This window comes from Camellia sinensis, chromosome 5 (genome assembly GCF_055761805.1).
Source record: "Camellia sinensis isolate YWXY chromosome 5, ASM5576180v1, whole genome shotgun sequence".
NCBI classification, from domain to species: domain Eukaryota; kingdom Viridiplantae; phylum Streptophyta; class Magnoliopsida; order Ericales; family Theaceae; genus Camellia; species Camellia sinensis.
Window position 1 is genome coordinate 205,375,338 of NC_138965.1, and position 17,987 is coordinate 205,393,324.

Here is a 17,987-nt window from a genome sequence, read left to right on the forward strand (position 1 = left end):
CCCGAAGTAAAATTAGCTCGGTTGGAGAGCCCGAGGGTTTTTCGCTCGGCTGGAGAGGCTAAAGGGTTTTTAGCTCGGCTGGAAAGGCTTAATAAACTCTAGCTCGGCCAGTAGACTGGTAATCCCAATCATGTTGCGCAGATGGAATTAAGGGGCAATTGAGAGGGTAATTTTTGGGAAAAATAGGGCCGAGCTGTGAGTTGGGCTTTGAGGCCCAAAATGTGAAGGACTAAGTAAAAAGACTGTAATGGTTACTCCGGCCCAGGAGAGCAAGGTTACTCTGGCCTAGGAGAAACAAAATTACTTCGGCCCACGAATTATAAAGTTACTTCGGTTAGAGGATTGTAAATGTACTTCGGTCTGGGAGCAACTTGAAGTTAGACCGGCCTTGAAGTTATGTCGACTTTAGAGGTATACCGGTTTGGGAGTTATACCGGTCGAGAGTCGTTGGTTCGGTCCAAACACACCATGGGTTGAACAGATGAGAAACCGATATAGGGAAGAGTAAAGGGAAGGGCTGAACTAAGGATAGTTCGGCCTACTTTGTGGCTCAGCATAGCCAGTTTTACTTCGGTCAAATGGTAGTTCGGCCATGGAGAAAACCATCCCACTTGGTTTACGCAATGGGGGAGGGTGTAAAAGGATAATCATTATCCTTAGGAGTATGAATCCTAGGAGGACTCTGCATGGAGAAATACAAGTCCTACTAGGATTGTGCCACAGGAAACTTATAAAAGCTCATAAACATCACCTTGGAGGAGGTAATTGGACACAATTTTTTTGAGAACATAGAGCTTTTGTCTATTTGTCAAGTTACTGACTTAGGCATCGGAGAGGTTTCTGGCAAACACCCGCCGGCTAGCTCACGTTTGTGTTTTCAGGTAAGAAAGCGACGTCGTACGGAGAAGCGTGGACTTGGTCAACAGGATTATACGATGAAAATTATTTTCTCCCCGTACATATATATATATATATATATATTTTTCCCTTTTAAATAAAAACAACCTCTATGTTAACATGGGCTGGGCTTCTATATGGAGAGTTTGTAAATTTTTGAATAAATTATTCTCTAAAATTTTTGAATAAATTAGAGCGGCTTCTCTAGACTTATTGCTTCTAAAAAATTGCATGCAGGTGTTTCCCTTATCGGAGCTTTCTTATGCTACGGCCCCATGCTGTCCACCACCATCTCTTACCCAATTACTTTAATACACGTGTAATCATTTTGTCCTTTCTCACCGCTTGCCAAACATCACATCCATTGGCGTCTATCTAAAAGAAAAACATCCATTGGCCAGACTCAGCCCAAAACTGTACTCATCTCCACACCCAACAAATTCTCAAAATTTCGGTGCCTCTGTTTTCGTGGAAAATAGGATTCCCGGAAAATCATTTCCTTTAGTCCACTTTCCACACTTCCTTTTTTACTTTTTTCAACTCTCTTTTGAAAAATTGCCTTTTAGTACTGTGAAAATTTGTATGAAAGTGATGATGATGATGGTGATCTCTCTCTTTTGTCTTTAGAACTCCAATTCTTGTTGTAGACATTCCAGTTTATTCAGAAGAATCACCCAAGAAAGTTACATAAACAGAGTTAACTATCTTCAATTGGTTTGAGATTAGAGATGGGTAGTTCTGAAAATATTTTCACTGTGCTGGCCAAGAATATTGATGTCATTGCTGGGTATGGCTTCTTTCTTCTACTAATTCTGTGATATATCTATTCTATTACAATTGGGATGGAGAATAGGGGAATGAGAAACTGCAATGGTGAGACTCAAGTCAGGCATCAAGCCGCCTCATCTACTAGACTAGTATTTTTTTTTTCTCTAATTCTATGATATATGTCTGTGTTTGTATGATCAAATCTCTCCACTTTTTGTGTTGGGTTGTGTGCATTCTCATAAGTATGAAACCCTAACCCAAGGCCTTGTGGCTTATCAGTACGAACAAGACATGGTTGCTTTGCTTGCAATAAGAGGAGGTTGGGTTGGGGGTTAAAACTATTTCAAAATGCTATTCTAATAATTTAATCACTGATTTTTAGCGATTAAAAATAAATTACCAAACAGTAATCACTTTTTTGGAGCTTTTTTTTTGTTTTTTGTTTTTCTTCTGACAAGGATTCTTTGTGTGTGATTTTCAGGCCTCTGATTAGTCTTGCTTATCCTCTGTAAGTTTGGTTTTTATCCTTCACTCTTTGACATCACTTTTAAGACACAGAAGAAAAAAAAGAAAAAAGTAGTAATAATCTTTATTTTTGTCTCTGTTAATTGTAATTTTTGGGATGGTTCTAGTTTTCATTCAATTCATGTTGCATTCCTTCTAATGTTGTTAGTCTTGGCATTCAAATAGATGTTACACAGTTGGAGTGAGAATAGGACTGCTCTTTTTCAAGAAATGCTATATATTATCAAATTTATTTTACATTTTATGTGTACTTATACCATAAAATTATGTGTATTTGTAAAATCTACCATATTTATAAATTGAGTAAATTACACTACCACCCCCTAAAGTTTATATTTATTACAATTCCTCCCGCACCTTTTGGAAATTACATCTCATTCCCTGAGGTTTAAGTTTCATTACAGATTCCCTCTCCTCAATTTAATTTTTTTAAATACCAATTTTACCCTCACTGGGTAAATTACATTGACACCCCCTCACAATTCAGAAATTCCAATCCCCTCCCTAAGGTTTAAAGTAGCATTACCAATTGCCTCCTCAGTTAGTATTAGTTGGAAAAAGAATTCATTGAAAAAAAAAATTAATTGGAAAAAAAATTGTTTGAAAAAAAAAATTGTTAGTAAAATTTTTAAATTTCTATTTAAAAACCAATAACTCATTTTTTGAATTTACGTTTTTTCTTCAAATTTACAACCTGAGACAACCATTTATAAACCAAAAAAAATTATCAAACAAGTTTTTATGACAGTTTTTTAAATTTTTGTAAATATAAATTGAAAACTGAAAACAAAATGGTTACCAAACAGGCTTTAGATGGTAAAAATGTCATAAAATTAACGAATAGTTAAATAAGTTACCAACGTAAGAAATAACTTATCAAAAGATTCTTAGTTATGTATGGTTTGATTTTTAGAAGAAAAAAAAAATTACAGATTAAAAATTAATTTGGTTAAGAAATAAAAAAGAAAAAATAAATATCATTTTTATATAATTTTTATCTTTCGAGTGGTTAGAAATAATTTTTTACAAATTAAATTGAAACAGCCATACGTATGTATATAACCTGCTCAAAAGTTAAAATGATAATTATTTTTTGCTCTTAAATGATAATTATTTTTTATTTTTTATTTCTTAACCAAATTAATTTTTAATTTTTTAAAAAAAATTCTAAAAATCAAACTATATGTAGCCTAAGAATCTTTTGATAAGTCATTTCTTACGTTGGTAACTTATTTAATTATTTGTTAATTTTACTACATTTTTAACATCTGAAGCCTGTTTGATAACTATTTCGTTTTCAATTTTCAATTTATATTTACAAAAATTTTAAAAACTGTCATAAAAACTTGTTTAATAATTTTTTTGGTTTATAAATTGTTGTGTCAGTTTGTAAATTTGAGAAAAAAACGCAAATTCAAAAAATGAGTTTACGATGGTTTTTAAACAGAAATTGAAAAATTTTACTAACAAAAAAAATTTTCAATTAATTTTTTTCTTCAAATAATTTTTTTTTTCAGTGAATTTTTTTTTTCCAACTAATGCTAATTGAGAGGGCAATTGGTAATGCTACTTTAAACCTTAGGGAGGGGATAGTAATTTCTAAAATATGAGGGGTGTCAATGTAATTTACCCAGTAAGGGCAAAATTGGTATTTAAAAAAATAAATTGCTGAGAGGAGAATCTATAATAAAACTTTAAATCTCAGGGAGGGAGATGTAATTTCCAAAAGATAAAGGAAAAACTATAATAAACATAAAACTCAGGGAGTGTCAGCCTAATTTACCCTTATAAATTTAGGCCCTGTTTGATTCCAGGATATAAAGAGTGGGATTGGATATTATATCCTGTGAGGTCTACATATCACATGTTTGCAATTTTTTTCAAAGAGGATATAATATCCCATGGAATTGTATATCTCCCAAAAGTGGAGGATATACAATACCACCACCACCCCCAATTATATCATATCCCCTTGGTTGGGATATGATTTAAAAAGTCCAGTTTACCCTTTTATCTATCTAACATAATATAATTTAATATATTTCTTGAATTTAATATAATATAATTATTGAATTTAATTTAATATTATTGAATTTAATATAACATAAATATTATTGAATTTAATTTAATATAATATAATATTATTTAATTTAATTTAATTTAATATAATATAATTTAATATAAAATTTTGAATTTAATATAATATAATTATTGAATTTAATTTAATATTATCGAATTTAATATAATATAAATATTATTGAATTTAATTTAATATAATATAAAATTATTTAATTTAATTTAATATAATTTAATACAAATTTTGAATTTAATATAATATAATATTATTGAATTTAATTTAATATAATTTAATTTAATATAAATTTTGAATTTAATTTAATATAATATAATATAATATTATGAGGGCAATCTTGGAAATTACTTGTTTATATCCCACAATATATTTTGTAAAACAAACATGGATAACATATATCCAATCTTATACATCAAGTCAACAAACATAAATTGGGAGATATATTATCCAATACCTATATCATATTCATTATATATCCTGACTAAATCTCACATCATATTATATCCTCCATTTTATATCTAGTGAAACAAACAAAAAACTATTCTTTTTTTTTTAACAAGAAAAAAATGGATCTGAGATGTCATCACGGCCCCGTGGGCCCTGACCCCGGGATAACTGATTGCCAGTCAAGAATTAACCCCCACCATGTGAGGGACCCACTACCAAGGCACCAGGAGAACTCAACTATACGCCACAGACCGCCGAGAGTTCGAACCGGAGTACAGAGGGGAGGTCTCAAAGAGAACGCTTCCACACTCCCCTCAAGATTCGACCCTAGATCAAGCCTGTGGAGACGAGTGTTGGAACAATCTTCTGTGTATATAAAATAACTTGAAATAAATTCAAACAAAATAAATAAATAACATACCAGATTTATTTATCGAACTGAATTAAAATTAAGACCAAGTCGAGTGTGTGACACTCTGTCCTTAAGACAGATTCGCCCCGCTACGGTGCTTACGGTTGAGTGGCGTCTATCTCCCAGGATACAATGATCTTCACAAATTTATTGTAGCACTTCAAACAAATTTGTTCGGCGAACCAAACCTGTGTTCTAACTCTCTGAATATTTATTCTTAAATCTAAAATGAAGAATAATGCACTAAAAATAATTTGGATAGCAAAAAGACAAAATATGAGATTATTTTTTTAATTCATCCCCAAGACTGTTGGTAAACTCATGTATTTATAGACAACTTCAAACCCGAATAGGTGCCATAAATAAGTGAAAATGTGCACCTCTTATTTCAAACCAATCCTCTGACGGTTAGCACTAAGAAAACCAATATTAAATGGAAAATGTTAGAGGTCTCAAATTTTTTACCAAATAAATGACCAAATGTCTCACATGGGTGTGGGGCCCACAAAATTGCGGACCCCACACCCATGTGAGACATTTGGTCATTTGTTTGGTAGAAAATTTAGTGTCCCTAACATTACTCATATTAAATAATTTGAAAAGTTGACCGTTAGTGGACAAATTTTCAACCAATTGAAAATAGAGTGAACCGTTGGTGGAAAAGTCAAACTTGTGAGAACTTAATTTATTTAAACTATTTGAATATATATATATATTTGAATAGTTTAATAAATAAAGGAAGATGTACAAACTTTAGGAAATCACTTAGGAACTTAAAATTTGAATTTAGAATTAAATTAAATTCTCACAATTACAAACTTTAGGAAACTACTCAGGAACCCAAAATTAGAATTTAGAATTAAATTAAATTCCCACAATAATTTTTATTGAAAAAATTCAAAAGAATTTTATCTAAAAAATTAATGTTAGACCCGAAAACGACGTCAACTTCCCATTCACTCATAAATGGTTTTGATGTTCCGTCTTCACGTGTGACTTGCCACGCGGCAAGGAACACTTCACCTCTTCGGACTAACCCCAAAAGATGTTTGGGACCCACTTAAATTTGAACTAAAAAATATACCTATATAAAACTATATTTTTTTAACAACGAGTTGCTTTCTTCACTGAGCCACCACCCTGATGGTAATTTAAAAACTATTCAGAATGGTCATGATCTAAAATGTAATAGATTGCAAATTTTAAGAACCAAAGTGAAGCAAATAAAAGTTTAAGATATTTACTGATTTGAGTATGTTGCAGGTACGCTTCAATTAAAGCTATAGAGACGAAGTCCCGTACAGATGATCAGCAATGGCTTACATATTGGGTTATCTATTCTATGATCACCCTGTTTGAGCTTACATTTGCCAAAGTCCTTGAATGGTAATAACAATAATAAAATTTGTTACACAATTACTTGAAATGAGCTTGGGTTTTTTTTTATTTGGTTTTAATTTATTTATTTTGATGTTGTACATCTGTTTATCGTTTCAAAATTATTAGTATAAATATTATAAATTTATCAAATATTCTAGATATATACAAGTTTTGTAATAAAAAAAAGAAAATTTGAGATTATATGTATATTTTGATAAATAACTAACACTCTTTAATATATTAGTTACTTATTAACTATGTTCTTTTTTCTTTTCTTTTTTTTTTTTTTTTTTTTTTGAAATTTATACAAAACATACTTTTACTTTAAAAAACAGAGCACTTTTTGTAGCACTTCAGAGTACAAAATGAACACAAAAAGTAGGAAAATTCTAAGGTACACGCCTATGCACCTTGCAAGTGTTTCTGTGATGTGTAACGTATTTTTATAATAATATTATATATTTTTTGGTAGATGTTACGACTATTTGTAGTTGAGAAATGAACTTATGTATTTTTGTAATAATGTTATATATTTTGTAATATTGTTATATATTTTGTGATTAGAAAATGTTTAGATAAATTTGTATCATTACCACAAAATGCATAACAGTATTACAAAATGCATAACTTCATTTTTGAATGACAAATTACTATAACTCTTACCAAAAAAATACGTAATATTTATCACAAAAATACTTAATAGGTGCATATGGTACACATCCCTTCAAAGGGTTTAGGATGTGTATCATAGTGTTTTCCCAAAAAGTAATATGATTTATAAGTTAATATGCAATTAGTTTTTACAAAATATGTCATTTTTTTTGTGATCAACAATTTAAATAGTTAAAATATAATTTGTACACTTTATCAAATACAATTTGAATAAATAGTTGAAATATTTTGATATATTATTCACTCTTTTTTTCAATCCAACAACTCCCTAAACAATACACACGGGTATGGTCTACAATCCAAATTTTTTCATTATAATTCAATACTGACCAGTAAGGGTGTGCAAAAAAATTGTCTAAAACCAATCCACACGGTTTGATGTGAGAGGGTTGGGTTAGATCGGTAGGATGATAAAAAATAACAAGCAACTTGGTTTGCTGGTCGAAAAATCAACCCAAAACCAGCTTGTGAACACTTTGATAGACCGGTATATATGTCTGTACAAGAAAAATTGCTACTCCTAGCTTTCAAATATGATTTTTATTTTTTATTTTCAATGTTAGGTTTCCAATTTGGCCTTATGTGAAGTTGATTGCCACATGCTGGTTGGTCCTACCTCAGTTCAATGGAGCAGCCTATGTCTATGAGCATTTTGTTAGACCTTTTTACAGAAACCCCCCACAAACTGCAAACATGTGGTATATCCCAAGGAAGAAGAACATTTTCAACAAGCCAGATGATGTTCTAAGTGCTGCAGAGAAATATATTGAAGAGCATGGAACTGAAGCATTTGAAAGGCTCATAAGCAAGGTATGCTCTATATGTGTCTTGTATTGTTATCACTAAAGAATTATTTCTACTGCTTTTTTTTTTTTTTTTATTTGGGAGATTATTTTATTTTTTATTTTTTAAAAAGAAATTTCAACCCTGAGGGTAGCTGGGATGGTTTGTTGCACATGTTCCTATCTAAGAGGTTCTAGTACTCCGCTCTTGTTTGCTCCATTCATAGGCATAAGGTGAGCTTTATGTCTGGTGTAGATCCAAAGATTGAGTTCTTAGTCATTTAAAAAAAATGATAGGGCCTATTTCCCTAATAATGACAAGTAGCTAGAGCCGTGGACGAGTTGAGTTAAATAATAGTTATTAAAACTCAATGAGTTTGAAAATGTGTTCAATTTTACTTCGTTTAGCTTTTAAAATTGATCTCAAACAAGTTTTAATCGAACTAAGTTTTAGAAGTTTGATTTTTATAACTCATTTATATTTATCGAACCGAGTTCTAGCCAAGATCAAAAAATTAACTAGTTTTAAAATGTATTTAATTTTGATTTGTTTAACTTTTAAGTCATTTTCAAAATGAGTTTTAATCGAACTCAACTCTAGTAATTTTGATTTTTTTATTGCGCATATAAGTTTATCGAATAGAGTTTGATTCAAAATTAAAAAATTAACAAGTTCAAAATGTACTCATACTGAATTACATAAACCAGTAAATCTCAAAAGCTATATACATAACAATAAAACGAAACGAATTTGACAAAGTGTTCATACTTGAGTTATGTGTAATATGCAGGCTGATAGAGAAGCAAGAGCCAGAAGGAACAGCTACACGGTTTTCGAAGACGACTATGTATATTATTGAGCCTTTTAGTTCTCTGCAAAATTGCTCCTTTTCGCTTGTTTGAATTTCTTTCATGTCTCACTATGTTGAAATTCTATATAACGTTCATGTGTTTATGCTATGCAAGTATGAATTGACTTGTCCTACTTTTTCCTCTTTATTTGTTTGTAACTTTGTGAGTGAGCTTACAAATGCAATATGTTTGTATTTAAATTTTTGGATGTTTTAATAATTGAGAGGACAGTTTGATGAATGAAAAAAAAATCAATTCGAGTGTTATTAAATGTGACTATTATTAGATGTGAACAATATTTTTAAAAAAGTAACAATAATCACTTGTACACTTTAGATAATGGGATAAATATATTTTAGGAAGACTTATTTATAAGTCATTTTTCAGACATTTATGGTAGGCTAAGTCCTGTATAATTTCTTATAGAGTCTCAAGTCCTATTTAGATAGGAATGTATTCCACAAGATCCTACATAAACGTAACGTGACGTGACACTTACATAAACGCAACATAACGTGACACCTACATAAACGTAACGTAACGTGACACCTACATAAACGTAACGTAACATGTCACGTTACGTTTCGCAAACTTAATAAGTTTTTATTTTTTTAAATTGAATGTGAAAATATTGCTGGTTTATGTTGGTGTCACGTTACGTTTCATATAAATATGATCTATGGAAACATTCAATTTTTTATATAGGAAATTGAATATTGCCATATATCATAGGTGTCACGCTACGTTTATGTAGGTGTCACGTTATGTTACGTTTATGTAGATATGATCTATGGTAACATTCAATTTCCTAGGAGTCACATTACGTTACGTTACGTTTATGTAGATATGATCTATGGTAACATGTAATTTAGGTGTCACGTTACGTTTATATAGGTGTCACGTTACGTTACGTTTACATAGATATGATATATAGTAACATTCAATTTCCTGTATATGGTTTTACTATTATTTATAATATTAACAACTAATATTGAGGATAAATGTGTCAACAAACTTCCCACATGACTTATGGGAATATAAATTTTTTAGTAAGACCATATGTAGCATAAGTCTCCCTAATAGGACTTATAAATAATTTTCCTATAGTGGGGATAATTTTAATGACAAAAATATATATTTTCGATTTATTTTATTAGAAGGCTCAAATCTTGAGTTCTTTTTTTATTTTTAAATTTCCATAGTTTTTATTGAAATCCAACGCTTCTTTTTTACTCATTTTCTTATAATAATAAATTAAAAAAGTTAAAAAATAACAGGCACTTGGACCATAAATTTAATTTTAAAATTTTTAGTGTAATAGTCCCAAGCTTTAATCATTTGGAGCATAAAGAAAACAATAATTTGAAAGATCATATTACCTCTATCTATACATATATATATATATATATATGTCTATTGTTTCACCTGCCTATTGTTTCACCTATCTATCCAATGTGATTTATCTGTTCACCTAGCTATCAACGTTTCATCTATTTATTTAAGTGTCACTTAACTATTCATCTCTTTATCTACTTATCTATCTATATCACTGTGTGAGTGAATTTCCGACCACACTGACAACCTCAGCATTCAGCTGCAAAGCATTGGCAGAATAGATGGCACCTGACTAACCTGCAACAGAAAGAGAATACTCTGGCGGTGGTTCGTCCACCTAGGGACACTCTGACGATCAAGACAGTATATCTCTCAAAGATAATCAATAATGTTAATCTCACTATTCAGAATATAAATTGCGTACTTTAGACCCATCGGGGGTGCCTTTCTTTTATAGTTAACTCAATCCTGGTTCCCATAGAAGCCTAGCTTCAATGGATTTCTGCTCAGTGTTCATCCTGGACTCTCCAAGAGATAAAAAAAAAACTCCCTAAGAGTGTTATCCTTATCCATGCTAAAGTCCTTCCTCATTCTAGGACTCTTATGCCTTATCCGCTTATCTCGGATTCCGATATCTTCGGAGATAACCTCGGCCTAACCGAGATGACTTCGGCGTCATAACTTGGACACGTGGCACCTCGGCTGACACGTCAGCGTCACCTTGGCCACGTGTTGGGACTCAGAAAATATATCTCCACAACTGCGCCCTAGGTTCTATTACCTCGACATTCTAAGGTGATGGAACCTATATCAGTACTTCCTTCCAGTATGTCGGCTTAAAGTATCTCAGCCGAGACCATCGCCAAGGCCGACATGTCTCTTTAAAGAACAAGGACCCTAAGAGCTCTTTTTCGCGTATGAGCTGTCATACACAATAACTCAACCGTTTTAGCCACGTGCCTTCCTCTTACTGGATTGTACCTGTTATGCGCCTGTAAGTCGTCTCGCGCCTGCGTACGCCGTCTGACGAATTCGTCGTTCTAGGCTTCATTAATTTTATTTTGCCGTCGTTTCAAGTTTTAACAAAACTTTTTCCCTCTCTTCCATCTTTTCACTTTTCTCCATCGTTTTTAAGGCTTTCTCTCTCTCTAGCTTTTTCTAATCCTCCATTGTTCTAAGCTTCCAAAGCTCTGCAACCTGCTCCGTCCACCTCCTCCGGCGAGGTTCTTGTTAATCTTTTCCGCGGCCGCCGTTCTTCTAATCTCGGCAAACTCAACACCGGCTTCTTTTCTTTGGTGAGTTTACTGTTTCCTCCCGATTAAACTTCTCGTTTCAGTTTTTGATGGTATCTTGAATCCCTGTTATTTTTGCAAACTTGCTTGTGACCTTGATTAAACGTGATTCTGTTTTTGCCCAATCTTTTCTTAAGTATTCACAACCTGCACACACATTTGCTCACTTTTGCCATTGTTCTTGGCCTTGTACCCTTTCACACACTCTATCACAGTGTTCTTGGTAGTTCATCCTTGTTCTTGATTCTGAAACACGTTCCTGTTTTTTGTTTTCTGTGTCTTTTCCAGATTCCTGCCTTTAATCTTTGTTCCCATAGACTTAGGTTTTGGGATTTGTTTGTAGAACCCACAAATTTTTAGGAAAAACTAAAACGAATTCCTTCTAGATCCATACAAACTCTTACCCTAGTGCATTTTTAGGTTTTTAGCCGAAGTCCTTTAAATCCTTCCAAAATACTTCTTCCTGAAATCTGATACTTCCATTTAAGCTGACGTCATGGGTATGTGGAAGCATAAGGTAGACACCCCGACAAAATTAGAATACTTTAGGCGAGAGTTTTCCATCCCTGCCGACGTCCATCTGAGGTTGGCTGGGGAGGATGACTCCATCATGCCTATAACTGATTCTATGCATTTCCCTGTTGTGGCCTTTATTGAGTGCGGACTTCGGCTCCCACTTGATATCCTTTTTCGTGAGATAATCCATTATTATAAGTTGAACCCTATGCAACTTGCCATCAATTTCTACCAAGTCATAAATGGTATAATTGCCTTAGCCAAACAAGAAAATGTTAGGGTTACCTTAGCCGACATCTAATATTGCTATACCATATTGTCACGACCCAAACCCGGCCCTATGGGTTTAGCACCGTAACCGGCCAGTAATCTGAGATTACCGAAGGCCTGCAGAACAGTAGAACAGTAAAACAGAGTACAGGGCCTGGCGGAAGCCAAAACAGTAAAGAAATAATGTCCAATGAGCTGTGATAGTCTGTAAGCAAAAAGAATTTTCATACATTTGTACGTAATCAATACAGAACAGTATGCACAAATTGTACAATCATTCAGACTAAGGACTCAACCCTTTACATAACAGTGCAGTAAACACGCAGTCTATACAATCCATTCGGTTATTACAAAACAGTAAGACAGTACAGAAGGGGGAATTGCAAAACACCCATAAGCCTTAACACGATAGGCTCGGAACCTCGCAGTGAGGTACATAGGCTGGCTTGACAAAACTGGAGTAACCCTGATGCTCCTAGCCGTGGTCTGGTGCCTGTACACCTACATATATATATGAGCAGTGAGCTAAAGCCCAGTGAATAACATAATGCGTAAAGGGGTTAAGAATGAATGTCCTTGCAGTAATGAAAACAGTTCATTAAATCAGTATTTCAGTCGTTCAGTCAGTACAGTCATATGTGGTACACTCATTAGCATAACAGTACAGTAAGCAGTAGGTCTTAAAAGACCGAACAGTAATGATGGCCATCAGTCAGTAAACAGTAGTGGTTCCAACAAGGGAACCGACAGAGAATTCTGTCACAGTAACAGTAAACAGTGGGTGCTAAGGATGCCACAATACAATTCAGAATATAGGACATACATTCATTCAATTAACAGTAATCAGTTCAGAAAACAGTAAAGTTCAGTTGTTCAAAAGATAATCATTTGTGAACATATCTTTACACAATCGTTGCTCACAGAGTTTGGGCTACGGTATGCTAGAGCGTGCCTCCCCAGTCGCCAACCCTACACAGTTAACAGATTGAACACACTAAGCTACACAGCTGGGAAAGATAGTAACTTAACCCCCAATGCCTCGGTGGGTTCTACATCTATATCCTCAGTAAGATGCCTTAAACTAGGCCTAAGAATGCCTAGAATGAGATGAGGATGCAAAGATGTACTCAAAAAGCAGTTTCAGAAGTTTCAGAAAAACAGAGTCCCGCTCGAGCGCAGGTTTGCCCGCTTGAGCGGACATGCAACAAAGGTACACGCTCGAGCGTCAACTCTCCCGCTCGAGCGTACTGTAAAAGTACTGGATGGGTGAAATCTCCGCTCGACGGGCGCTCGACGCCCGCTCAATCGTGAGACATATGCCTCCGCTCAAGCGCCCAATCCTCCGCTCAAGCGAACTGTAAAACAGTGCAGAGAAAATACTGGATGCTCGAATTCCACGCTCGAGCGCCACTTCCACGCTCGAGCGGGAGTGCAAAATCTGGAAAACCCAGATTGCACCTCCAAGCCAAAAACCAAGTTTTAACAACTCAAAACTCGACCTCTTGGGCTGAATTTCCAGAAAACATTTGTTAAACACATAGTTAAACATGATTCAAAACTCAATTTGAGAAATCAAAGCCCAAGGGTGTTTAATTCAAACTCAATTTCAAACCATTTTTCAAGAACAAGATGAACATGCAAGCATGCATGAATTCAAATCATTTTGAAGCTTCAATTTGATGCTCTAAGGAGCCAATTGATCCAAAAACAAGATGAAAACATGGACTATTACAAAATCATGGACATGCATGTAACAATTTGCCATGAACTCAACTCAAAATCCAACAATTCAAACATGCATGCATGGATTATGCTCTATATCAACATGTATGAACTAAAACATGGCTTAGCTCTATAATTTAACATGGACCATGCAAGAATTAGCTCAAACACAAGAATGAGAAGATAAAATCCTTACCTAAGTCTTGAATTAGAAGACTATGAGCTCAAATATGTAATCTATACTTCAATTCTCTAAGCAATTCAAGATCAATTCACTCTAACTCCCTATTTCCCTCTCTCTAGTCGGTGATGTGCTCAAAAGAAATGGCTGAGCAAATGTTCATATCAAGTATAAGGCTCAAATGTGTGTGAGATAGAGGTCCACTAAGGGTTAGTTTGGTAATTAAGCCCAAAACTTGCAATCCATCAATATTTAATCTAATTTAATCATACCTAATCAGTTTTCAGATAAATATACCATAAAATCACATAAATTATGATGATCATAAAACATCAATCAATTCCTGGTTCGGCCGCCGATAAGGCCTCCAATTAGCAGTTTGAACATAAAACATGAACAGATCAAATAGACAATCAAACAGATAGAATACAAATTAACATACATACTCAGTCGATTCAGTTCCAGTTTTCAGTCAGTCAGTTCAGTACTTTATTCAGTTCACTTATCAGTCATAATCAGTTCAGTTATTAGTCATAATCAGTTCAGTTATTAGTCATAATCAATTCAGTTCAACGGTAATCAGTGTTTATCGGTAAGCAGTGGTGAGGGTTATTACACATATGTGTCCTCAAAAAAGACACGGGCTACGTTTACTACCTCAAGCCGAGGTCCACAGAGTACAAAATTGTTGCCGACCTCCCTGACTCTAACAAGGGAGCTGGGGACGATTATTTCATTACCTCGGAGAACTGGGAGTTCGTTCCAGACGAGGACCTTCACCTCTATCCTCTTCCTCAAACAGTTTTTGTAGAGGGTAATGGTAAGAGCCATGTGTTCATACCAACTTGTTTTTAAAGTCTTCAATATTTTGTTTGTTTCTAATGTCTGTTTTTCTTGTAGCTCTTCCTCAGCCACCAAAGGGCTTCTGTCAGTCTTTCTTTCCCAGCAAAGACTTGAGAAAACTTTTGGATCTGCCAATCCACAAACGGAGAGCCCCTCTAGCACTCAATTTCATCCCAACCTACAAATCGGTGCTGCCCGACGTCCCAAAGAAGAAAAAGAAAAGCCAGTCACCTCCTTCTGCCACAACTCCTCAAACAGCCTCCTCATCTCGGCCAGATCAAGGATCGACCTCTGATCTAGCTGAGCAGCCGTCTACCTCGGCCCCATATCTGATCCCAATATCCCAGCGCCGTCAATGACGCCAAATAGTTTTTGCTACTGAGATGGGCCGCCAAAAAGCAGTTGCCAAAGACCTCTTAGCTAGCATCCCTACCGACGTTGACGCTCAACCAGCACAAACCAAGCCTCAGCCAAGGCAAAAGCAAAAAAGAATTAAGAAGGCCCAGCCAAAGGCCAAGGTGACTCAGGTTGATACTGAGGACACCTTGCTAATCTCCAAATTGGCTGAGAGCGATAAATCCCATTCTGCCGCCGAGAAGAGGCCTGCCGAGGGCCAACCATCCGAATCTACCCGATCAAAGAGGCCGAGGTCATCCGCTACAACCACCTCGGGATCTTTAAAACACGATGCCCCCTGGGCCCTCCAAATCACACTGAAGGATAAGCCAGTTAGGGCTAGCGATAGTGCCAACGACATCAACGTCGGCGTTGCTCTTAGTACGGCTCTGCTTCTTCCCGGCGATCTCGACCGGAACACCGAGCTGAGCGAATATGAAAACTATGCTCTGATGCTTTAGTGCTCTGTTCAAGTAAGTCTCTTTATTCGGTAATTTTTCTTTCTTTCTCTTCATTTCATACTTATAATATTTTCTAATAACTTCTGTTCACTTTCAGGCCATCCAGCATGCTCATTCTTTCTCAGTGCAAGCCTTTGAGAATCGGAATGAGCTTGCCGACAAGAAGAGGAAGGCTGCTAGTCTGCAAAAGACTAATAAAAACTTGCAATAAAAAATGAAGACCTTAGAGGATCAAGCCGAGGCTGCTATCAAAGCTCAAAATGACGCCGAAGAAAAGGCGGAATCCACCGAGGCCATCAGGAAGGTTCTCGAGGCCCAAAAAAGACAGGCCGAGGAAAAGATATCCAGGCCCAGAAAGAACTTCAGGATGCTCTGGCAACAAAAGAGGCCGAACTCAAGGCCGCCGATGAGAAGGGCTATAACGAGGGGGTGGCCGATGTCACGGCAGACTATGAAAAGCAAGTGAAGCAGGCATGCAACAAGGGTTTCACCCTTGGTTGGATGTCTCTTCTAAAAAAGCTTGAAGTCCCTAAGGACTCACCCCTCAGGAATGCCGACGTCATTCCTCTCCCATTCCCTCCAACTCCAAGTCAATCCGACGATGAATCTGAGTCTGAAGAGGAGACCTTGGTAAGAAAATCAAAGGAGGCTGCTAGGACCAAGTCCCTTTCACTGAATGAGCAAGTCCTGGACTTGACTCAAGATAAGGAGAGTGAAGAAGTCCCCAAGGATGCCACTCCTAAGAAGGCGTCATCGGACTTGCCTCTTGCCAATAAGAGCCTCAATCTAACCCTTCAAGAAATTGATGCCGAGCTTGCGGCTGAGAAGGCCATCGAGATGTCTTCTTAGCAGTCCTCCGAAGTCCAAACCCAGCCTGCTAATGATGCTGAAGAATCTTAATTTTATGTTTTTCACTTTCTTCTGTGCTCTGTACTTTTGTTTTTCTTTTGAAACAGTGTAAGCTCTTCATATGGCTGATGTGCCTCCTTTTGATTGTTAATACAGCTTCCTTTCATGCATGCTTGTATTCTTCTCTTTACTGTTCTTTGTATGATTCCATACTTAGAATATTTTGAATTTCTTTAATATGTACTCTATCTGTGATACCCCTGTTCCGTATTATGCTAATTGATCCTCCTTATGAATATGATTATGTGTTTGATATGATTTTGAGTGCCATTTATATGAACATATGTGGTTTTGAATTTCTATCTGTTCACCGTAGGAATATCTGTTTGATTATCTGCTTTGGAATTTAAATTGAAGGCCTTATCGGCCACAGAACCTGAAATTGATTGCGCCATCGTGATTGGCATAATTTTTAGAGCCTATGGTGAAATTTGATTGAAAATTGATTTGGATCAAATTAATTAGATTAAATTAATGGGTTAGTGCTCAATTATTTTACATTAGAATAATGTATTTGAGAGGGGCCTTTTAGAGGCCATTATACACCCTCACTTTGTTCCTTTTTGAGCTCATTATCTGAAATTCCTCTCTAGAGGGAGAGAGAACCGGATTTAGAGAGAGAGAGGGTTCAATTTTGAAGATTTTGCTAAGGAGCTCAAGCTTTGAAGGGCTAGGCTCAAGAACTTGCTTCTATTGGGAAGATTAAGCTTCTAGGTGAGTAATTGATTATAAATTCATGAGTTTAATCTTGTAATTTGTGAATTCAAAGTTGAAGGGTGATCAAGAACAAGAATTATGTTGTATTTGATGAATTTGAAGGCATGGAATGCATGCATGTGTATAATTGCCATGAATTGGTATAGTTGAGCATGAAAAATATGATCCATGTAGAATCTTGGCTAGAATCCATGCTTGTGACCACCATTTGTGCAATTTGAGTTGGAATGGAAGTTATATCTCACATGCATGTACCATTCATAAGAAGAATGAGCTTAAATGCATGAAATTGTTATGTTGAAAGTGAATTTGGTGTAGATTGGGACATGCATGTGATTAATTTGTGAAATTGAGCTCCATTGTGTTGTAATTTGGTGTTGGTACAATGTTAGTATATGATTATGTGAAGTTTGAGCCAAAAGCATGCATCTAGAACCATTGAATGTCGAGTTGGAGATCAAGAACATGTTCTGGAAAACCCAGAAAATTTGATGTCCACTCGAGCGTGAATTCCGTGC

At 35.2% G+C, this 17,987-nt stretch overlaps 1 protein-coding gene across 1 annotated transcript; it reads left to right on the forward strand.

The window, feature by feature from the left end:
- Window positions 1-1,302: 1,302 nt before the first annotated feature.
- Window positions 1,303-8,958, forward strand: LOC114264832 (HVA22-like protein a). The gene is made up of 5 exons (XM_082871321.1): window positions 1,303-1,684; window positions 2,147-2,173; window positions 6,405-6,527; window positions 7,757-8,003; window positions 8,767-8,958. Exons 1-5 carry the CDS (start codon window positions 1,626-1,628, stop codon window positions 8,833-8,835), a joined length of 525 nt encoding a protein of 174 aa, XP_082727447.1. The 5' UTR covers window positions 1,303-1,625; the 3' UTR covers window positions 8,836-8,958.
- The last annotated feature ends 9,029 nt before the right edge of the window (window positions 8,959-17,987 follow it).

What these genes read in the sequence shown, in the direction of transcription:
- LOC114264832 (XM_082871321.1), top strand. Translation starts at nt 1,626, where the DNA reads ATGGGTAGTTCTGAAAATATTTTCACTGTGCTGGCCAAGAATATTGAT. An exon ending in AATATTGATGTCATTGCTGG is followed by an intron (nt 1,685 to 2,146) that starts GTATGGCTTCTT and finishes TGTGATTTTCAG; the next exon opens with GCCTCTGATTAGTCTTGCTT. An exon ending in TTTGCCAAAGTCCTTGAATG is followed by an intron (nt 6,528 to 7,756) that starts GTAATAACAATA and finishes TTTCAATGTTAG; the next exon opens with GTTTCCAATTTGGCCTTATG.